The 24,308-nt window shown below is 48.5% G+C and overlaps 1 protein-coding gene across 3 annotated transcripts; it reads right to left on the bottom strand.

The window, feature by feature from the left end:
• Positions 1 to 487: 487 nt before the first annotated feature.
• LOC134945878 (nmrA-like family domain-containing protein 1) lies at positions 488 to 22,802 on the bottom strand. 3 transcript variants are annotated; one of them, XM_063935428.1, is made up of 6 exons: positions 22,784 to 22,802; positions 20,000 to 20,088; positions 7,558 to 7,796; positions 4,183 to 4,432; positions 3,589 to 3,779; positions 488 to 843 (listed from the first exon to the last, which is right to left on the bottom strand). In XM_063935428.1, exons 2-6 carry the CDS (start codon positions 20,037 to 20,039, stop codon positions 664 to 666), a joined length of 900 nt encoding a protein of 299 aa, XP_063791498.1. In that variant the 5' UTR covers positions 20,040 to 20,088; positions 22,784 to 22,802; the 3' UTR covers positions 488 to 663. The 3 variants fall into 3 exon arrangements, with proteins under 3 accessions (XP_063791498.1, XP_063791497.1, XP_063791496.1); XM_063935427.1 differs by having other exon boundaries at positions 22,770 to 22,788; XM_063935426.1 differs by lacking the exon at positions 22,784 to 22,802 and having other exon boundaries at positions 20,000 to 20,211.
• Positions 22,803 to 24,308: the final 1,506 nt, after the last annotated feature.

Here is a 24,308-nt window from a genome sequence, read left to right as displayed (position 1 = left end):
GCGCTGCTAGCGCACTGACCACTAGAGACTCTGGCACAGTGCCAGAGTCTACAGAGCATGTGCAGGATTCCGGACAAATAGGGCGAAGGCCATTTTTCGTAGTCCTGCGCATGTGCTGTAGACTATGGCACTGTGCCCGAGTCTAGAGCGCTAGCAGCGGCGTGACGGCTATGGGAGAGGAGGGGGCCCACACACGGGGACTGCACACGGGTCCCCTCCTCTCTGGAGACGCCCCTGCATGTAATACAGTACAAGATGGCTGAACTGTTATTTACATATACTGATACAGGCACAGACTGGTTGGGACGGGCACGCTGCTGCCATTGCTTTATAGATGGCATAGGGGGGATAACGTAATTACAGAGATGAAAAAAAGGTGAGGAACCAAGGGGAAACCAAACAGATAAATGGCTGTGCGAGGGATTATTATTAAAAGTTGTATTCCTCAGACTGTATATAAATAAAGGTTAATAATGCTTGAGACGTGTCATGTTGTCATTGTTTTTTATTAATAAAAAATGTAATAAAAAACATTAAAAAAAAGAAAAGAAAAAGAAAGAGATGTCCGTGTCACATTGCTGGTCCAGGGAACATCGCCTCACACTGAGCGCAATGTTTTATAGTCTTATGCTTGGAATCTGCAGCCAGTGCCGAGGGAATCATTCACAGGTCCTGAAAAGCCTCCTTGTTCTCCTCAATCCATTGCTGGAACTTCCTGGCCCTGGGGTTGAGTTTGAGGGTGAGGTCCACATCCCGGTTGGGTTTCATGATGTAGAAGCGGAACATGTTGGCCAGCTCTCCTGCTCCCGGGAAGCCCAGCTTCTCGTAGGCCTCAGGGGATATCTGTAAGCAGAGAGACGTGGGTTAGATATATACCACATTTAGCCGACTCTCTCGCTCTCATGTTATCTTTCAGTATCATTAATCAGTCTGCAGAGTATTTCATCCATGAGAGCCCGTAGAGTGGACACTGTGAGAAAACACGAACAAGAAAAAACAACCACTGCGCCAGGCTGCAATACGGGTATAAACAATAGGCCTGCTTACTGGCTTTCACACTAGGAGGCTTCTGTGGTAATAGCAACATTTAATACAACCCATAAAAATAAGAAACCGATGTTCCTATGACCCAGGTGGCCATATTTCAAAGGACTTTCTTAGCAACCATAGGGTGGTCTGGCTGATGTCTTCACGATGGTGCGCCTTTGGCGAATTAAAGCTGCAGCCGGTGGGCCTCTCCATAGGCAGCCCATCGGTTGCAGCATTAGCATATTTTCGCAGAGCAGCTGCATCCAAAGATGGTCTGTGTCCGTCTCTGGACCTTACAACAGCAGACATCCTCCACACAATATATAGAGGTTCCGATCAATCCCGATGCACACTCTATAGTACCAAGAACGGCTAATCAGAATAATTATAACTCTGCAATCTAATCTAGCAAAATTGAGGTGTTTGGCATACTTTTTGGCCAAATGATACCAGCCCACAACCAGCGTCCAGGTGACCTCATCTCTGGTGGGTCCCTAACACTACATTTTTAAAAGTATTGGTCTCTAGCATTCACAAACTGCATATTGAAAGGCACAGTGATGGTAAGTCATATTGAAAGGCACAGTGATGGTAAGTCGTACAAATGTATGCAATTTGTCAGTTTTCAGTATGAGTTTAAGGTAAGGGCCCACTAAGTTGGCATGGCCAGGCTGCTTTGGGGTGGCACATTGTATCACCTAATTTAGCACATTTCTAGCATTTTAATGAATACCTCTCACTAATAACACCTGTAACACTCTTTAACACATAGTTTATGCTTTTTTGTTATTAACACTACCAATTGGCCTCTCACTAGTCTGCTACCCTGTGGTGGCTGGCCTTGCTGCTTTGTTGGGGTCCTGTGCCCCAGACTTAAACTTAGTGTTATGGACCCACCAAAGATGAGGTCACCTGGTCGCTGCTGATGGCCTGGGATTTTTGGGCCAAAAAGTATGCCAAGCACCTCGATTTTGCTCTATGTTAGATTGCAGAGTTTATTATAATTATTCTGATTAGAAGTGCTTGGTACTGTAGAGTGTGCATTGGCATTACATTTTCTCTTTCTTTGTGCAGCTACAAGTCTCAGATGATAGCGCCTCTCATTACGTTTGTAATTAGGGTGTGCAGTCCAAGCTCCCTCTCCCCCATAAGTTACAATCACTTGCCTTTGATTACTTCAAGTTATATCTGCTGTTGAGCGGATGGTTGAGAGGTGGTTGCACAGTGTGTACATCAGAACAGAAGATCACACCATTGAAAGGATCGTCAGATGATCAGTGCATTGTCAGGTGTGCACCCAGCTTAAAAGTCCTCCAAAGACACAGGCTGCCCCTTGGCGGACAATGATGAAGGTCATTGGTACTGTGTGCTAGGGTAGGTATAGTTGAAAGAAGGCAAATGTCAACGCGTTTCGTCCCTTGGAGACAGACTTAAGGGATGAAATGCGTTGGTGGTGGCACTGTTTGAGCTATCCTTGCCTTAGCACACAGCACCATGGTACCACAGCATGCACCACCAAGGGAACCTGTCTCTTGTACCAGGAGGACTCTTATTCAGGGCGCACTGATATCCTCTCAGCTGGATCAGACTGTTCAGCTGTGGATACAGCTCGTTGGAATCACAGGTAAGTGAACGAATGGATCTTGCCAACTTGTGGCTGGTGACACCTGTGACTTAATTTAATCTATTCAATTCACGGCGTTGATTTTGCTAGAATTGAATTGATACACATTACAGCTTGCATTTAAGCTGGAGCTTCGCAGGAATCTGATACAGGTTGAGTAACCCTTATCCAAAATGCTTGGAACCAGAGGTATTTTGGATATCGGATTTTTCCGTATTTTGGAATAATTGCATACCATAATGAGATATCATGGTGATGGGACCTAAGTCTAAGCACAGAATGCATTTATGTTACATATACACCTTATACACACAGCCTGAAGGTAATTTTAGCCAATATTTTTTATAACTTTGTGCATTAAACAAAGTGTGTCTACATTCACACAATTAATTTATGTTTCATATACACCTTATACACACAGCCTGAAGGTCATTTAATACAATATTTTTAATAACTTTGTGTATTAAACAAAGTTTGTGTACACTGAGCCATCAAAAAAACAAAGGTTTCACTATCTCACACTCACTCAAAAAAGTCCGTATTTCGGAATATTCCGTATTTCGGATATTTGGATATGTGATACTCAACCTGTAATAATACACTGTTTCCTACTGGTAAACTGTTGCCATTTTAGCATTGATGTGAATTACATACAGTATGTTCATAGGTTGTACTCAATTTTGTTATGAACTCAGAAGCCTCCTTGATTTAATGGCAAATGTTTAATGGTAAGCAGGCCTATTGTTTATACCTTCATTGCACCCTAGTGCAGGGATTCTAACCGTTTCAGGCCTTTGCAAATTGCCTATCACTTGCAGCTGGTGCAAGGCTCCCAGTTACTAGGCACCAGGATTATAGTGCTAGTACGGATCACACCTCCACAACCTTCTCTTGTGTCTTAGACAGTGGGAGAGCCCTGTCCCACCAATACTCACTTTGGCATCCTTGATGGGTTTTCCAATGGCTTTGGACATTAAAGCTGCATACTGCTCCACCGTCAGCTTCTCCGTGCTGAGCCCAATGTCCTTGCCGGCGTATTGCGACGGACACTTCAGGATACTGACAACGATAGGACCCAAGTCTTTCACAGACAACCCATCCAGCGGAACGTCACCCATGGGCATGGCTGGAATGACATTTTGAAGATAACAGTATAAAATGTGAAAAATGTTAATGTGCCCAACAAAACTCTACAGCTGTGACAGCTACAGAAACGCAGCCGCTACGGAACGCCACTCATCACCTATGAAACTAGGAGGACGTATGAACTCGTACAGAGGTGAACACCACAATCTTAATGCATCAGTTTTACAGGTGTATCATAAATGTGATGGGGGAACCCAGTTCTGTCGAATATTTTCCTGCTGGGTACATCCCCAAACCATCCAACCATGTCCCTGGCCTGCCTTCGTCATTCTCCACTCTATAAGACGCATCCTCCCACCAGTCTCCACACCTTCAGGTGTTTATACAGACAGCCGCCATGCCCCCTTCCTTCACCATAACCCTAAAATCACCCTGTGCCATACCCAGAGAGTAGCTGTCACTGTCCTTGTTCTTCTTGGGCCTGAAGTAGGTCAGGAGGTTCTCATAGTAACTGGGAAGTCGCACACTGGCCATAGAGACTCCAATCTGTCTAAAATATTCCTCTATCTCCCCTTTGCCGTCGAAATGGAGCACTTCCAGCTTCCCCCCCGTCTGCTTCTTCACGTTTTCCAGGCCACTGAAGACCACGAAGGTCAGGCCAAGTCGTTTGATTACATCTGCGATCAATTTTCCCTGTAGAGGAGAAAGAGCTTCATCAATGTTTGAGCCAATTTACTCAAAAACGGTGCAATCACCAGTGGTTCCAGGAGAGAGACAAAAACTTTCTGACCTCATCTGATTTAAGCCAGTATTTATTTAAAGCAGTGGTTCGTAACTCCAGCCCTTAAGTACCACCAACGGGCAATGTTTTGTGGATATCTGTAATCATGCACAGGTGAGTTACTCTACTTTGCTGGGTCAGAATTATCCCACCTGCTCCCACAGACAGAAATCCTTAAAACGTGACCTGCTGGGAAAGCTTGAGAGTTAAGGTTGCGAATCACTGATGAAAAATATGTCTAGCAAGATGAAGGAAACATTTCATAATTTACAAGTGCAAATTACTACTAACAAATGTATGAATAAAAATATTCTAACTGTGGGGACTGTCCTTAAATCCTACCATGCAAGTAGCACGTGTGCTTGCAGAGCTCACCATTCAGTAGAAGTGCCATTGCTTCCCTTCTCTTATCCACAATTCCTTCATTCTGCACAATCCCTCTTATCAATCCTATCGATTTATCATAAAGTACTCCAAATAATAGATAACGTGGCCTTAGGGTATGGGCTATGCCAGATCTAGGTGGTTGGAATGAAAACCTGGTAATGGATGAAAACAAAACGACAATTGACCATTTGCTCCCAAACACTGGAAAACTAACAAAACCTGTCATTCACACAAATGTAACTAACTTGGATGAACAACTGTTTTTGTCGATTTTGCAGTTTTTGGGAGCAAATGGTCGATTGCCATTTGCTCTCATCCATTACCAGTGTCACGATCCTAGGCACGGCGATTCCCCATATATGCCAATCTGCGAATCCCTGCCACGTGACACTGTTACTGGATACCTGAGCGCGTGCTTTAATTTCAACACGGTCACTGCCACCAGCCAAAGTACAAACGTTTAGGGTATGACCCAAGGCAAACTTATGGCTTTTGCCTGCACCCAGAATAATTCATATTTTGGTAACGCCCCTTTCAGAGAGTTGGGTTGGATACACAACAGATACCAGAGCTAAAATTGATTATTTAATTTAAATATAACACTTCAAAGCTTATGTTACAGAAAAGAAAGTTACAAGATATAATGTTAAAAAGTCAAAGTCACATACGTAAAGACAGTTTCAAGAAAAATAATAATAGGGAGATAAAACCCACCGATCTTAACACATGCAGAGTGGAACGATGGGATGAAGTGAAGCCTCTTCAGATCATTACAGAGCCAGTATGCTTCTCCTGACTCGCTTCTTTGATAATGCAGGCTTTGCAGTCTCTGTTTCTCCTATTTAAAACTCAGGCTGCCCGTTCAACCCCCCTCCCTCTGGAGAGTTTGTTTTTAACCCTTCCAAAGCCAGAGAAGGTATTGAGTGTCAGCTCATACTGGGCTTGCCAGCCAATCTCTCAGGGGCGAATGGCCTTATCTTCTAATAGCCTTTGAAGCTCTGGCCATGGTTCTTGTGTAAACAAATGGCTTGTTCTGAGAGGACACAGACCAGGAAGGACAACACCTTTCTGGCCCTAGCTCTGGTTCTGGGGTAATTAAACTTGCTCTGGTCAAGAGGAATTTCACACCTGAGCAGTCAGTGGGGGAGATTCAATTCTTTTCACCCCTTTTCACACCCATTCTGTTTCTGCCCTCAGGGACGTTGTATCATTATTTCAGCTCGCTACCCCCAGAGTAGGGAGGCACCCAACCCTTTACACAGCTAAAACTGATTACTATGGGCGCAATATGCGCGATAACAGAGATGATTTTAGAAAGGAAATTGGGCGTGATATAGCATTTGAATGTCACCCAGTGTGTCTCTGAGTTCTGTGGCTACAATGGAATGCCAGCAGATCATTCAAGCTTCTACCATTTGACATGCAAAGACAGTTATCACATACTGGTACATTGATACATCGATCAGAATATTGATATCACATACATTTCTACTTGAAATAGCCTGGATCATGACAACCAGGTCTTCATTCCAACCAGCCAGATCTGGCAGATAATCTGCCAGATCATTGTATAATGTGTACCTAGGCTAAAGCTATGCCTAACATGTAATATCCATGTGCTAGGTACAATTTAGCAAAATGCATTTATTTTTGCAGTTATATTCCCTTCAATACATGCAACATCATTTGCACCCTACAAAAAGACACAAACAGCCCCTCATGTTTTTTCTCCCCAACTAGAGTATGTTAGGTAAAGTCGGTTTTATATATATATATATATATATATATATATATATATATATATATATATAAACAATGATGCAGGAAAATTATTTAACTTATGGTTACATTGTGGCAATGAAGAGGAAGCAGATTGTTTGTCATTGTGACACGGGAAGACAGCTTGCTTACTCTCACTAACTTTTTGCTATGAGACCTTGTTATAAGACGCACTTTATGGGGACCAGGCCTGATGGCAGGAAAATAAGCTGTGCTCCTATTTGGGTGGAATTTATAATAAATTGCGTATTTGCTTCTCATTGTGTTTGCACTTTATTGCTTTACTCTATTATATATTGTATTAAGAAAATGGAAAGTTGTCGCAATATAATTTTCCCACCAGTGTGAAATCAAGGATTAAAGGGGAGATCCGTCATAACGTAAAGCTGCACTACCACCTACCTATACATTGCACTAACTCGGGGATACTAGTAACATAACTCAACTAGGTCTACTCTGTGCAGCTATTTATCCCAGAATCCACCAGTCCTGTGGTGCAGAACCTGGAAATCCACCTTGTCTACTCTATTAAATGACAGAACAATATGGGAGCAGGCAGAAGGACCAATCAGTAGTTACTCCACTTTGATTGATAGGTCATTTGACAATCGTGGTTTACTGGCTGTCAGTCTGGGAAAAGTGTCTGTTAAGATGCCAGCAGCGTACAGCATCTCCCAATCCAGAGGGGTCCCCAACGTCTGGGGACCTCCATGGTCCCCAACTTCTGTAAGACCCTCATGGTTCCTCATGAGGAGGGAGCTGCACTGCTATGCAGAGTTCACGTACATGTGATATTGCCCCTTCACAGAAGAATAAATAGGGTTACAGTGGTGGCTAGCATTTCTCTATATACTGTACATGGGGGCTTTACCTGGGCCACCTCCTTCTCAATGCTGAAGTGTTCCCAGAAGTTGGTGACCACGAAAGCTCCATAGGCTCCGGTCAGCGCGGCCACCAGACTTTTCTCATTGTCCAGATCTGCACACACCACCTCCGCCCCGGCCTCCCTCAGCTTCACAGCTGCTGGTTTGCTGATGTCCCGAGTCACCGCCCTGACCGCAAAGTAGCCATCTTGTAGTAGCGCGGTGGCCACTGACCCGCCCTGAGCTCCTGCCAGAGAGGATTATAAGCAAATGGTTTAGTACAAACAGATTGCATGAGAGAGGGAACAAAGTAATGTACACAAACATGTTTCATTATGCACATATACATAATAAACATGAATATACCATATATATATATATATATATATTATATACAGAGGATGTAGTTATGTGACTGGCGGTTAGGAGACCATTACCTCCCCCTACATCCCACCATGACCTGTGTGCCGGAATTGGGAGGCGCCGAGACCTCCTTCCACTTGCCGCTCCCCTGACCAGCTCGCCCCCCGAAATCCCACCCGGTGCACCTGACTGGGAGCCAAATGTGCTGGCCGCACATGCGGCATAGCCACTGGCTTCCCTGGCTGGAGAGCAGCAAGTCTGCAGTTTGCGTTGCCGACCACCACAACCCCTGGATAGTCAGCTCCCTCGCCTCTGCACCTGCATCCTTACCCACTGGCGGTTCTCTATACCTGTACCCACTGACTGCCCACTAATTACCCTGTACCTGTACCCACTGACTGCCAAGCATTACCCTGTACCTGTACCCACTGACTGCCAAGCATTACCCTGTACCTGTACCCACTGACTGCCCAGCAATTATACTGTACCTGTACCCACTGACTGCCCAGCAATTACCCTGTACCTGAACCCACTGACTGCCCAGCAATTACACTGTACCTGTACCCACTGACTGCCCTGCAATTACCCTGTACCTGTACCCACTGACTGCCCAGCAATTACACTGTACCTGTACCCCCTGACTGCCCAGCAATTACACTGTACCTGTACCCACTGACTGCCCTGCAATTACCCTGTACCTGTACCCACTGACTGCCCAGCAATTACCCTGTACCTGTACCCACTGACTGCCCTGCAATTACCCTGTACCTGTACCCACTGGCTGCCCAGCAATTACACTGTACCTGTACCCACTGACTGCCTAGCAATTACACTATACCTGTACCCACTGACTGCCCAGCAATTACACTGTACCTGTACCCACTGACTGCCTAGCAATTACACTATACCTGTACCCACTGACTGCCTAGCAATTACACTATACCTGTACCCACTGACTGCCCAGCAATTACACTGTACCTGTACCCACTGACTGCCCAGCAATTACACTGTACCTGTACCCACTGACTGCCTAGCAATTACACTATACCTGTACCCACTGACTGCCCTGCAATTATATTGTACCTGTACCCACTGACTGCCCAGCAATTACCCTGTACCTGTACCCACTGACTGCCTAGCAATTACACTATACCTGTACCCACTGACTGCCCAGCAATTACACTGTACCTGTACCCACTGACTGCCCAGCAATTACACTATACCTGTACCCACTGACCGCCCAGCAATTACACTGTACCTGTACCCACTGACTGCCCAGCAATTACACTGTACCTGTACCCACTGACTGCCAAGCATTACCCTGTACCTGTACCCCCTGACTGCCCAGCAATTACCCTGTACCTATACCCACTGACTGCCCTGCAATTACCCTGTACCTGTACCCACTGACTGCCCAGCAATTACACTGTACCTGTACCCACTGACTGCCCAGCAATTACACTGTACCTGTACCCACTGACTGCCCTGCAATTACACTGTACCTGTACCCACTGACTGCCCAGCAGTTATCCTGTACCTGTACCCACTGACTGCCCAGCAATTACACTGTACCTGTACCGACTGACTGCCCAGCAATTACACTGTACATGTACCCACTGACTGCCCAGCAATTACACTGTACCTGTACCCACTGACTGCCCAGCAATTACACTGTACCTGTACCCACTGACTGCCCAGCAATTACACTGTACCTGTACCCACTGACTGCCCAGCAATTACACTGTACCTGTACCCACTGACTGCCCAGCAATTACACTGTACCTGTACCCACTGACTGCCCAGCAATTACACTGTACCTGTACCTACTGACTGCCCTGCAATTACCCAGTACCTGTACCCACTGACTGCCCAGCAATTACCCTGTACCTGTACCCACTGACTGCCCTGCAATTACACTGTACCTGTACCCACTGACTGCCCAGCAGTTATCCTGTACCTGTACCCACTGACTGCCCAGCAATTACCCTGTACCTGTACCCACGGACTGCCCAGAAATTACACTGTACCTGTACCCACTGACTGCCCAGCAATTACCCTGTACCTGTACTCACTGACTGCCCTGCAATTACACTGTACCTGTACCCACTGACTGCCCAGCAATTACACTGTACCTGTACCCACTGACTGCCCAGCAATTATACTGTACCTGTACCCACTGACTGCCCAGCAATTACACTGTACCTGTACCCACTGACTGTCCAGCAATTACACTGTACCTGTACCCACTGACTGCCCAGCAATTACACTGTACCTGTACCCCCTGACTGCCCAGCAATTACACTGTACCTGTACCCACTGTCTGCCCAGCAATTACCCTGTACCTGTACCCACTGACTGCCCAGCAATTACACTGTACCTGTACCCACTGACTGCCCAGCAATTACACTGTACCTGTACCCACTGACTGCCAAGCAATTACACTGTACCTGTACCCACTGACTGCCCAGCAATTATACTGTACCTGTACCCAGTGACTGCCCAGCAATTACACTGTGCCTGTACCCACTGACTGCCCAGCAATTACCCTGTACCTGTACCCCCTGACTGCCCAGCAATTACACTGTACCTGTACCCACTGACTGCCCAGCAATTACCCTGTACCTGTACCCACTGACTACCCAGCAATTACCCTGTACCTGTACCCACTGACTGCCCAGCAATTACACTGTGCCTGTACCCACTGACTGCCCAGCAATTACCCTGTACCTGTACCCACTGACTGCCCAGCAATTACCCTGTACCTGTACCCCCTGACTGCAAAGCAATTACACTGTACCTGTACCCACTGACTGCCCAGCAATTACCCTGTACCTGTACCCACTGACTGCCCAGCAATTACACTGTACCTGTACCCACCGACTGCCCAGCAATTACACTGTACCTGTACCCACTGACTGCCCAGCAATTACCCTGTACCTGTACCCACTGACTGCCCAGCAATTACACTGTACCTGTACCCACTGACTGCCCAGCAATTACACTGTACCTGTACCCACTGACTGCCCAGCAATACCCTGTACCTGTACCCACTGACTGCCCAGCAATTACCCTGTACCTGTACACACTGACTGCCCAGCAATTACACTGTACCTGTACCCACTGACTGCCCAGCAATTACCCTGTACCTGTACCCACTGACTGCCCAGCAATTACACTGTACATGTACCCACTGACTGCCCAGCAATTACACTGTACCTGTACCCACTGACTGCCCAGCAAATACACTGTACCTGTACCCACTGACTGCCCTGCAATTACACTGTACCTGTACCCACTGGCTACCCAGCAATTACCCTGTACCTGTACCCACTGACTGCTTTGCAATTACACTGTACCTGTACCCACTAACTGCCCATCAATTACACTGCACCTATACCCCCTGACTGCCTAGCAATTACACTGTACCTGTACCCACTGACTGCCCAGCAATTACCCTGTACCTGTACCCACTGACTGCCCAGAAATTACCCTGTACCTGTACCCACTGACTGCCCAGCAATTACACTGTACCTGTACCCACCGACTGCCCAGCAATTACACTGTACCTGTACCCACTGACTGCCCAGCAATTACCCTGTACCTGTACCCACTGACTGCCCAGCAATTACACTGTACCTGTACCCACTGACTGCCCTGCAATTACCCTGTACCTGTACCCACTGGCTGCCCAGCAATTACACTGTACCTGTACCCACTGACTGCCCAGCAATTACACTGTACCTGTACCCACTGACTGCCTAGCAATTACACTATACCTGTACCCACTGACTGCCTAGCAATTACACTATACCTGTACCCACTGACTGCCCAGCAATTACACTGTACCTGTACCCACTGACTGCCCAGCAATTACACTGTACCTGTACCCACTGACTGCCTAGCAATTACACTATACCTGTACCCACTGACTGCCCTGCAATTATACAGTACCTGTACCCACTGACTGCCCAGCAATTACCCTGTACCTGTACCCACTGACTGCCTAGCAATTACACTATACCTGTACCCACTGACTGCCCAGCAATTACACTGTACCTGTACCCACTGACCGCCCAGCAATTACACTATACCTGTACCCACTGACCGCCCAGCAATTACACTGTACCTGTACCCACTGACTGCCCTGCAATTACACTGTACCTGTACCCACTGACTGCCAAGCATTACCCTGTACCTGTACCCCCTGACTGCCCAGCAATTACCCTGTACCTATACCCACTGACTGCCCTGCAATTACCCTGTACCTGTACCCACTGACTGCCCAGCAATTACACTGTACCTGTACCCACTGACTGCCCAGCAATTACACTGTACCTGTACCCACTGACTGCCCTGCAATTACACTGTACCTGTACCCACTGACTGCCCAGCAGTTATCCTGTACCTGTACCCACTGACTGCCCAGCAATTACACTGTACCTGTACCCACTGACTCCCCAGCAATTACACTGTACATGTACCCACTGACTGCCCAGCAATTACACTGTACCTGTACCCACTGACTGCCCAGCAATTACACTGTACCTGTACCCACTGACTGCCCAGCAATTACACTGTACCTGTACCCACTGACTGCCCAGCAATTACACTGTACCTGTACCCACTGACTGCCCAGCAATTACACTGTACCTGTACCCACTGACTGCCCAGCAATTACACTGTACCTGTACCTACTGACTGCCCTGCAATTACCCAGTACCTGTACCCACTGACTGCCCAGCAATTACCCTGTACCTGTACCCACTGACTGCCCAGCAATTACACTGTACCTGTACCCACTGACTGCCCAGCAGTTATCCTGTACCTGTACCCACTGACTGCCCAGCAATTACCCTGTACCTGTACCCACTGACTGCCCAGAAATTACACTGTACCTGTACCCACTGACTGCCCAGCAATTACCCTGTACCTGTACTCACTGACTGCCCTGCAATTACACTGTACCTGTACCCACTGACTGCCCAGCAATTACACTGTACCTGTACCCACTGACTGCCCAGCAATTATACTGTACCTGTACCCACTGACTGCCCAGCAATTACACTGTACCTGTACCCACTGACTGCCCAGCAATTACACTGTACCTGTACCCACTGACTGCCCAGCAATTACACTGTACCTGTACCCCCTGACTGCCCAGCAATTACACTGTACCTGTACCCACTGTCTGCCCAGCAATTACCCTGTACCTGTACCCACTGACTGCCCAGCAATTACACTGTACCTGTACCCACTGACTGCCCAGCAATTACACTGTACCTGTACCCACTGACTGCCAAGCAATTACACTGTACCTGTACCCACTGACTGCCCAGCAATTATACTGTACCTGTACCCAGTGACTGCCCAGCAATTACACTGTGCCTGTACCCACTGACTGCCCAGCAATTACCCTGTACCTGTACCCCCTGACTGCCCAGCAATTACACTGTACCTGTACCCACTGACTGCCCAGCAATTACCCTGTACCTGTACCCACTGACTACCCAGCAATTACCCTGTACCTGTACCCACTGACTGCCCAGCAATTACACTGTGCCTGTACCCACTGACTGCCCAGCAATTACCCTGTACCTGTACCCACTGACTGCCCAGCAATTACCCTGTACCTGTACCCCCTGACTGCAAAGCAATTACACTGTACCTGTACCCACTGACTGCCCAGCAATTACCCTGTACCTGTACCCACTGACTGCCCAGCAATTACACTGTACCTGTACCCACCGACTGCCCAGCAATTACACTGTACCTGTACCCACTGACTGCCCAGCAATTACCCTGTACCTGTACCCACTGACTGCCCAGCAATTACACTGTACCTGTACCCACTGACTGCCCAGCAATTACACTGTACCTGTACCCACTGACTGCCCAGCAATACCCTGTACCTGTACCCACTGACTGCCCAGCAATTACCCTGTACCTGTACACACTGACTGCCCAGCAATTACACTGTACCTGTACCCACTGACTGCCCAGCAATTACCCTGTACCTGTACCCACTGACTGCCCAGCAATTACACTGTACATGTACCCACTGACTGCCCAGCAATTACACTGTACCTGTACCCACTGACTGCCCAGCAAATACACTGTACCTGTACCCACTGACTGCCCTGCAATTACACTGTACCTGTACCCACTGGCTACCCAGCAATTACCCTGTACCTGTACCCACTGACTGCTTAGCAATTACACTGTACCTGTACCCACTAACTGCCCATCAATTACACTGCACCTATACCCCCTGACTGCCTAGCAATTACACTGTACCTGTACCCACTGACTGCCCAGCAATTACCCTGTACCTGTACCCACTGACTGCCCAGAAATTACCCTGTACCTGTACCCACTGACTGCCCAGCAATTACACTGTACCTGTACCCACTGACTGCCCAGCAATTACCCTTTACCTGTACCCACTGACTGCCCAGCAATTCCACTGTATCTGTACCCACTGACTGCCCAGCAATTACCCTGTACCCACTGACTGCCCAGCAATTACACTGTGCCTGTACCCACTGACTGCCCAGCAATTACACTGTACCTGTACCCACTGATGCCCTGCAATTACACTGTGTCTGTACCCACTGACTGCCCAGCAATTACACTGTACCTGTACCCCCTGACTGCCCAGCAATTATACTGTACCTGTACCCACTTACTGCCCAGCAATTACCCTGTACCTGTACCCACTGACTGCCCAGCAATTACCCTGTACCCACTGACTGCCCAGCAATTACACTGTACCTGTACCCACTGACTGCCCAGCAATTACCCTGTACCTATACCCACTGACTGCCCAGCAATTACACTGTACCTGTAGCCACTGACTGCCCTGCAATTACACTGTACCTGTACCCCCTGACTGCCCAGCAATTACACTGTACCTGTACCCACTGACTGCCCAGCAATTACACTGTACCTGTACCCCCTGACTGCCCAGCAATTACACTGTACCTGTACCCACTGACTGCCCAGCAATTACACTGTACCTGAACCCATTGACTGCCCAGCAATTACACTATACCTGTACCCACTGACTGCCCAGCAATTACCCTGTACCCCCTGACTGCCCAGCAATTACCCTGTACCTGTACCCACTGACTGCCCAGCAATTACACTGTACCTGTACCTACTGACTGCCCTGCAATTACCCAGTACCTGTACCCACTGACTGCCCAGCAATTACCCTGTACCTGTACCCACTGACTGCCCAGCAATTACACTGTACCTGTACCCACTGACTGCCCAGCAGTTATCCTGTACCTGTACCCACTGACTGCCCAGCAATTACCCTGTACCTGTACCCACTGACTGCCCAGAAATTACACTGTACCTGTACCCACTGACTGCCCAGCAATTACCCTGTACCTGTACTCACTGACTGCCCTGCAATTACACTGTACCTGTACCCACTGACTGCCCAGCAATTACACTGTACCTGTACCCACTGACTGCCCAGCAATTATACTGTACCTGTACCCACTGACTGCCCAGCAATTACACTGTACCTGTACCCACTGACTGCCCAGCAATTACACTGTACCTGTACCCACTGACTGCCCAGCAATTACACTGTACCTGTACCCCCTGACTGCCCAGCAATTACACTGTACCTGTACCCACTGTCTGCCCAGCAATTACCCTGTACCTGTACCCACTGACTGCCCAGCAATTACACTGTACCTGTACCCACTGACTGCCCAGCAATTACACTGTACCTGTACCCACTGACTGCCAAGCAATTACACTGTACCTGTACCCACTGACTGCCCAGCAATTATACTGTACCTGTACCCAGTGACTGCCCAGCAATTACACTGTGCCTGTACCCACTGACTGCCCAGCAATTACCCTGTACCTGTACCCCCTGACTGCCCAGCAATTACACTGTACCTGTACCCACTGACTGCCCAGCAATTACCCTGTACCTGTACCCACTGACTACCCAGCAATTACCCTGTACCTGTACCCACTGACTGCCCAGCAATTACACTGTGCCTGTACCCACTGACTGCCCAGCAATTACCCTGTACCTGTACCCACTGACTGCCCAGCAATTACCCTGTACCTGTACCCCCTGACTGCAAAGCAATTACACTGTACCTGTACCCACTGACTGCCCAGCAATTACCCTGTACCTGTACCCACTGACTGCCCAGCAATTACACTGTACCTGTACCCACCGACTGCCCAGCAATTACACTGTACCTGTACCCACTGACTGCCCAGCAATTACCCTGTACCTGTACCCACTGACTGCCCAGCAATTACACTGTACCTGTACCCACTGACTGCCCAGCAATTACACTGTACCTGTACCCACTGACTGCCCAGCAATACCCTGTACCTGTACCCACTGACTGCCCAGCAATTACCCTGTACCTGTACACACTGACTGCCCAGCAATTACACTGTACCTGTACCCACTGACTGCCCAGCAATTACCCTGTACCTGTACCCACTGACTGCCCAGCAATTACACTGTACATGTACCCACTGACTGCCCAGCAATTACACTGTACCTGTACCCACTGACTGCCCAGCAAATACACTGTACCTGTACCCACTGACTGCCCTGCAATTACACTGTACCTGTACCCACTGGCTACCCAGCAATTACCCTGTACCTGTACCCACTGACTGCTTAGCAATTACACTGTACCTGTACCCACTAACTGCCCATCAATTACACTGCACCTATACCCCCTGACTGCCTAGCAATTACACTGTACCTGTACCCACTGACTGCCCAGCAATTACCCTGTACCTGTACCCACTGACTGCCCAGAAATTACCCTGTACCTGTACCCACTGACTGCCCAGCAATTACACTGTACCTGTACCCACTGACTGCCCAGCAATTACCCTTTACCTGTACCCACTGACTGCCCAGCAATTCCACTGTATCTGTACCCACTGACTGCCCAGCAATTACCCTGTACCCACTGACTGCCCAGCAATTACACTGTGCCTGTACCCACTGACTGCCCAGCAATTACACTGTACCTGTACCCACTGATGCCCTGCAATTACACTGTGTCTGTACCCACTGACTGCCCAGCAATTACACTGTACCTGTACCCCCTGACTGCCCAGCAATTATACTGTACCTGTACCCACTTACTGCCCAGCAATTACCCTGTACCTGTACCCACTGACTGCCCAGCAATTACCCTGTACCCACTGACTGCCCAGCAATTACACTGTACCTGTACCCACTGACTGCCCAGCAATTACCCTGTACCTATACCCACTGACTGCCCAGCAATTACACTGTACCTGTACCCACTGACTGCCCTGCAATTACACTGTACCTGTACCCCCTGACTGCCCAGCAATTACACTGTACCTGTACCCACTGACTGCCCAGCAATTACACTGTACCTGAACCCATTGACTGCCCAGCAATTACACTATACCTGTACCCACTGACTGCCCAGCAATTACCCTGTACCCCCTGACTGCCCAGCAATTACCCTGTACCTGTACCCACTGACTGCCCAGCAATTACCCTGTACCTGTACCCCCTGACTGCCCAGCAATTACCCTGTACCTGTACCCACTGACTGCCCAGCAATTACACTGCACCTGTACCCACTGACTGCCCAGCAATTACCCTGTACCCCCTGACTGCCCAGCAATTACCCTGTACCCACTGACTGCCCAGCAATTACACTGTACCTGTACACACTGACTGCCCAGCAATTACACTGTACCTGTACCCCCTGACTGCCCAGCAATTACACTGTACCTGTACCCACTCACTGCCCAGCAATTACACTGTACCTGTACCCACTGACTGCCCAGCAATTACCCTGTACCTGTACCCACTGACTGCCCAGCAATTAAACTGTATCTGTACCTACTGACTGCCCAGCAATTACACTGTACCTGTACCCACTGACTGCCCAGTAATTACCCTGTAACAGTACCCACTGACTGCCCAGCAATTACCCTGTACCTGTACCCACTGACTGCCCAGCAATTACACTGTACCTGTACCCACTGACTGCCCTGCAATTACCCTGTAACTGTACCCACTGACTGCCCAGCAATTACACTGTACCTGTACCCACTGACTGCCCAGCAATTACCCTGTACCTGTACCCACTGACTGCCCAGCAATTACACTGTACCTGTACCCACTGACTGCCCAGCAATTACACTGTACCTCTACCCACTGACTGCCCAGCAATTACACTGTACCTGTACCCACTGACTGCCCAGCAATTACACTGTACCTGTACCCACTGACTGCCCAGCAATTACACTGTACCTGTACCCACTGACTGCCCAGCAATTACCCTGTACCCCCTGACTGCCCTGCAATTACCCTGTAACTGTACCCACTGACTGCCCAGCAATTACACTGTACCTGTACCCACTGACTGCCCAGCAATTACCCTGTACCTGTACCCACTGACTGCCCAGCAATTACACTGTACCTGTACCCACTGACTGCCCAGCAATTACACTGTACCTCTACCCACTGACTGCCCAGCAATTACACTGTACCTGTACCCACTGACTGCCCAGCAATTACCCTGTACCTGTACCCACTGACTGCCCAGCAATTACACTGTACCTGTACCCACTGACTGCCCAGCAATTACACTGTACCCCCTGACTGCCCAGCAATTACCCTGTACCTGTACCCACTGACTGCCCAGCAATTACCCTGTACCTGTACCCACTGACTGACCTGCAATTACACTGTACCTGTAGCCACTCACTGCCCAGCAATTACACTGTACCTGTACCCACTGACTGCCCAGCAATTACCCTGTACCTGTACCCACTGACTGCCCAGCAATTAAACTGTATCTGTACCCACTGACTGCCCAGCAATTACACTGTACCTGTACCCACTGACTGCCCAGCAATTACCCTGTAACTGTACCCACTGACTGCCCAGCAATTACACTGTACCTGTACCCACTGACTGCCCAGCAATTACACTGTACCTGTACCCACTGACTGCCCTGCAATTACCCTGTACCTGTACCCACTGACTGCCCTGCAATTACACTGTACCTGTACACACTGACTGCCCAGCAATTACACTGTACCTGTACACACTGACTGCCCAGCAATTACACTGTACCTGTACACACTGACTGCCCAGCAATTACCCTGTACCTGTACCCACTGACTGCCCAGCAATTACACTGTACCTGTACCCACTGACTGCCCTGCAATTACACTGTATCTGTACACACTGACTGCCCAGCAATTACACTGTACCTGTACCCCCTGACTGCCCAGCAATTACACTGTACCTGTACCCACTGACTGCCCAGCAATTACCCTGTACCTGTACCCACTGACTGCCCAGCAATTAAACTGTATCTGTACCCACTGACTGCCCAGCAATTACACTGTACCTGTACCCACTGACTGCCCAGCAATTACCCTGTACCTGTACCCACTGACTGCCCAGCAATTACACTGTACCTGTACCCACTGACTGCCCTGCAATTACCCTGTAACTGTACCCACTGACTGCCCAGCAATTACCCTGTACCTGTACCCACTGACTGCCCAGCAATTACACTGTACCTGTACCCACTGACTGCCCTGCAATTACCCTGTAACTGTACCCACTGACTGCCCAGCAATTACCCTGTACCTGTACCCACTGACTGCCCAGCAATTACACTGTACCTGTACCCACTGACTGCCCAGCAATTACCCTGTAACTGTACCCACTGACTGCCCAGCAATTACACTGTACCTGTACCCACTGACTGCCCAGCAATTACCCTGTACCTGTACCCACTGACTGCCCAGCAATTACACTGTACCTGTACCCACTGACTGCCCAGCAATTACCCTGTACCTGTACCCACTGACTGCCCAGCAATTACACTGTACCTGTACCCACTGACTGCCCAGCAAATACACTGTACCTATACCCACTAACTGCCCAGCAATTATCCTGTACCCACTTACTGCCCAGCAATTACACTGTACCTGTACCCACTGACTGCCCTGCAATTACCCTGTACCTGTACCCACTTACTGCCCTGTAGGCTGCACCGTCCCAGTCCCCCCACTCACCTGTGGCTCCGAAGACAACAATAACCTTTTTCCCAGACATAGTGAGAGAGGATGAGGCTCTGTATTCCTAGAGGCTGTGGCAGAAGACACTGCAGGAATAAAACACAAAGCAGAGGAACTGGTTATATAACCCAGCCTGGGTCACCCCCTCCCCGCAGTCTCCGCTGCAGCCCAATGTCAGTGTGACTCGGCAATGCCTGCAGGCAGGGGGCAGAGCATGGAGGGGGTGGGGGCACTCAATCCAGGAGACCAGCCCCTGGTCCTAAGACCTAGTGAGCCCCTGGCACTCCCAGCAGTCAGCAGCCGGTCACATTATCCTGCCAGGAGGAGACATTCCTGGCACAGCTGCAGCATGTCATCCTCCTGTGACGTACAATACTGTACATGTATCCTCCGCTGCTTCTGCACTATAGGGGAAATAAAGTTGCATTTTAAGTGCATGGGGGAATAATATACACATACGTTGTAGTATAGTTATTTATTAACAGTTACTGATACAGGCCAGCATACGCTGCTGCACAGTTGGAAATAAAACAGTAATATAAAACAAGACTGGGCGATAACAGGCAGATGTACTAAGCCTTAAAAAGTGATAAAGTGGAGAGTGATAAAGTCCCAGCCAATCAGCTCCCAACTGTCAATTTTCAAACACCCATAGAGGGAGAAAAGACTCCTGTGGCATTTCACCATCTGTCAGGATTCCGGCGTCGGCATTTCACCATCTGTCAGGATTCCGGCGTCGGCATCGCCTCCCCAGACAGAGAGGTAAGAGGGCCCTGCTCGCAAGCTTACACTCTATATATGCCCCTAAAAGCCGCACTGAATATTATAAATGTCCTGAATATACAGTATATATATGATGCAGAATGCTGCAGGAAAAGGTGCGTGCATAGTGCATACTTGCCGACACTCCCGCATTCTGCGAGAGCCTCCCGTTCCATCGGCCACCCAGCCACTGTCCCAGAAAGCCCACTCAATCCCCCGGAATCCCGAGCCATGTGGCAAATCTTGACTGCGCATGTGCGAGCCGGACGCTATGGGGGCAGAGCTTGATGGCCGGCCACGAACCGCGGGCAGCGTTGTTGACGTACAGCAGAGTATACCAGTTCAGAGCAGCCACGGAGACCACATTGCAGCAGCAGCAGGACCCTCACCCTGTCTATACTCCCCCGCACATTGGGAGCTGCTAACAGTTGGGAGGGGGAGTGATGAGGGAATTGGACCGATACGAAGAGCCGCTCTGGCAGGAAAATCGAGTTTGGAGGCAACTGGGAGCTTAGAGAAGAAAGAGGCTGAGAAGGAGTAGGAGTGGCTGGTCCCGAGGTGATTGTGGTTCTACCCGCGGGGGGGGGGTGTTGTTGACCCCTACCATGGTTGCCTACCCTCCCGCATTCTGCAGGAGACTCCCTGAAATAGCAGCAATCTCCCTGACTCCCTGAATAGACCAGCAATGTCCCTGATTGCACCTTATTCCTCATTATGCAGCTGTTTAATTCTTGGGGGAAAATAAATCAGAGATACATACATTCTAATGGGCTCATCAGTCATTTTCCTGCATTGGTTATAAGGCACAATGACTCCTATGGCTACATGCATTTTAAATAAGGTTTCTCGTGGCCACTTACAGTATATGGAACCTCTTGTAAAACACAACACACCAACAAATCCTGCAAAATATCAGAGTCTTTTCTTCAGCAAGTGGATCTTACTAAAGGGCCCTGCACCAGGGACGTGCAGTCAGGGGAGGCAGGGGAGGCAGTGCCTCCCCTGCCATTAATGATTCAATTAATATAAAGCAGATACATATGACACATATTCTGTGTCATATGTATCCACTCTATATTATTATAATCATTGTAGGCCATGTAATTAGTTTGGGAGGCACTAATAGCTAGTGCCTCCCGTAGCCAGTGGAAACGGGGACAAAGCGGGGGGCGGGGCCATGCGCTGGGCTGTAAAAGCCCATTACAAAAGAAGGGGAATGCGGCACATATACAAGTGCCTCGCTGGCAGGGAAAGCACGCCCCTGCTAGCGAGGCACCAGTGATTGGACAGCGGATCCAGTGCTGGATCCGCTGGTCCAATCACATAGACGCGGCCAGGAGAAGCGGCGGAACCCGACAGGTACTGCTGCGGCGGCGCCCGGACACCGGGATGCGGCGCTGACTTAAGAGCGGCTCCCCCCTCCCTGCCTCCTTACTCACGGCACAGCACTGTCCTTGCTGCCGCTGCCGGACCGGCGCCTGTCACACACAGGCAGAGCGGAAGACACAGAGCAGCAGCAGCAGTACATGGAGGAGGGGGGAGAGCGGAAGACATGGGGCGCACCAGCAGCGGTATAGGGTGAGAGCGGAACGGCAGATCTGTCTACTGTGTGTCCCCCTCCCCCTACTAACTAAAGTGTGTTCCATGTCCCCTCCCTCCTCCTAACTAAAGTGTGTTCCATGTCCCCCCCCCTCCTCCTAACTAAAGTGTGTGCCATGTCCCTCCCTCCTCCTAACTAAAGTATGTTCCATGTCCACCCCTCCTCCTAACTAAAGTGTGTGCCATGTCCCCCCCTCCTAACTAAAGTGTGTCCCATGTCCCCCCTCCTAACTAAAGTGTATGCCATGTCCCCCCCTCCTAACTAAAGTGTGTGCCATGTCCCCACTCCCCCTCCTAACTAAAGTGTGTGCCATGTCCCCACTCCCCCTCCTAACTAAAGTGTGTACCATGTCCCCCCCTCCCCCTCCTAACTAAAGTGTGTGCCATGTCCTGAAAGGATCCCTACCTCTCTTTGATTACCTCGATGTGATGGCCACTGACGTCAGTGAGAGCAATCCTTAACGTTACAGATAATACACGACACCATGTAGTTAAGAATCACTCTGTTTATTTAATAAATTACAGCGTACTATATAGAAGAGAAACATGGGTGTATACAATATGTGCAAGCATATGATTGGATAAATAGAAGTAGCATACGACATTACATGCGGGATATTTTAGTAACACACAGAAGTAACAGTTTTGATCTAGTATGTAATTGTCCTTGAAGATAAGACACACACAAGCCTTATATTATATGAACAGACAAAGGCATCTTGTAGAGAGTGCGTACGTGTCTATTCAAACACATAACAATTCATATAGCATGTTTAACCCTTCAATCCCCTCTTAGAATCATGATTGTTATATGACATGATTCTTAAGTGAGGCTCCTTTCTTGTTCCTCCAGTTCTTGAGATATTGGGCATAATCGTCGGGTCCCTTACTATCAGAGGAGGTGACAGGACTGGGGGTTATATCATAGTACATCAGGGCCTTATCAATGCCTTTGGAGGTAAGTTTCTTTCCACAGGGAATTACACAGTAAACTATAATGCCTAAAAGAATTAAAGTTACAAGTATGAATATGCTTATTTGCACAAGAGCCTGTTTCCAATTTTCAAACCACCCAAAATATTGGCTCCATGGGTTATCAATACCTGAATTTTTCTTGAGTTCTATGGATAAGGTTTCTAACTTGTTTATGGCTAAAGTAACCTTACCATTGGGACCAGTGTTGTCAGGAATATATGTACAACAGCCTTCCACCTTACTAATGTAAACACATGTACCGCCTTTTTCTGCTAGAATCATGTCAAGGGCCATTCTATTTTGAAATGTCATTTGGGAAGTGGCTTCTAGCTGTTCAGCTATACCTTTAAGAGCATCTTTGGTATCATTAACAAATCTTTGTTGATTATAATATATATAATTAATCCAGGCTACGTTTTTATTTACAGTTACTATAGGGAACAATGACTCAAAACCCGCAGCCACCTCATCTCTAGCTTTGAACTCATTTGGAACACCTCTTGGGACCCCTATAGCATCAATGTACACGTGGGGGTCAAAGCTACCTCCTGGGAGTGCTCTTTTCTTTCGATTAGCAGGAGTATTAGAGGGAGGATTGGGGTCATCGGTGATCATTAGGAGTGGCATTATGACTTTGGCCAGGGCACACTCACCATACCATGGTGTGTCTAATTTAGTTCTAAGCTTCATATCCCCACATATATAATAAATGTCGCCTAGTGATCTAGTTTGGTTGACTAAAACAGTTGTTCTTTTATTTGCACAATACCCTGGTGGGAAGGTTTTTAAATTTCTCCCTGGGGTGATGTTAGATGTATAACAGGTATAGTTTCCAGGATATATGGTTATGGTATTTCCTGGGTTGGGATTTTTTGACAATATGGGATATTCCCTTTTCCACATTTCGCACTGACTGTCATTTGTTTTGGTGTCATTAAAAAGGCTGAAAAAACAATTTTCCTGTTCTAGG

The sequence above is a fragment of the Pseudophryne corroboree genome, chromosome 7 (assembly GCF_028390025.1).
Source record: "Pseudophryne corroboree isolate aPseCor3 chromosome 7, aPseCor3.hap2, whole genome shotgun sequence".
Lineage (NCBI taxonomy): Eukaryota > Metazoa > Chordata > Amphibia > Anura > Myobatrachidae > Pseudophryne > Pseudophryne corroboree.
The sequence above is the reverse complement of the archived record's forward strand: the minus strand, read 5'-3'. Positions and strand labels throughout refer to the sequence as shown.

Excerpts from the sequence above, each read along its gene's own strand:
- LOC134945878 (XM_063935428.1), bottom strand. The coding sequence starts at position 20,039 with ATGTCTGGGAAAAAGGTTATTGTTGTCTTCGGAGCCACAG. Across the intron at positions 4,433-7,557 it reads TTGAGAAGGAGGTGGCCCAG|GGAAAATTGATCGCAGATGT; the intron begins GTAAAGCCCCCA and ends TCTCCTCTACAG. Across the intron at positions 3,780-4,182 it reads CAGTGACAGCTACTCTCTGG|CCATGCCCATGGGTGACGTT; the intron begins GTATGGCACAGG and ends ATGTCATTCCAG.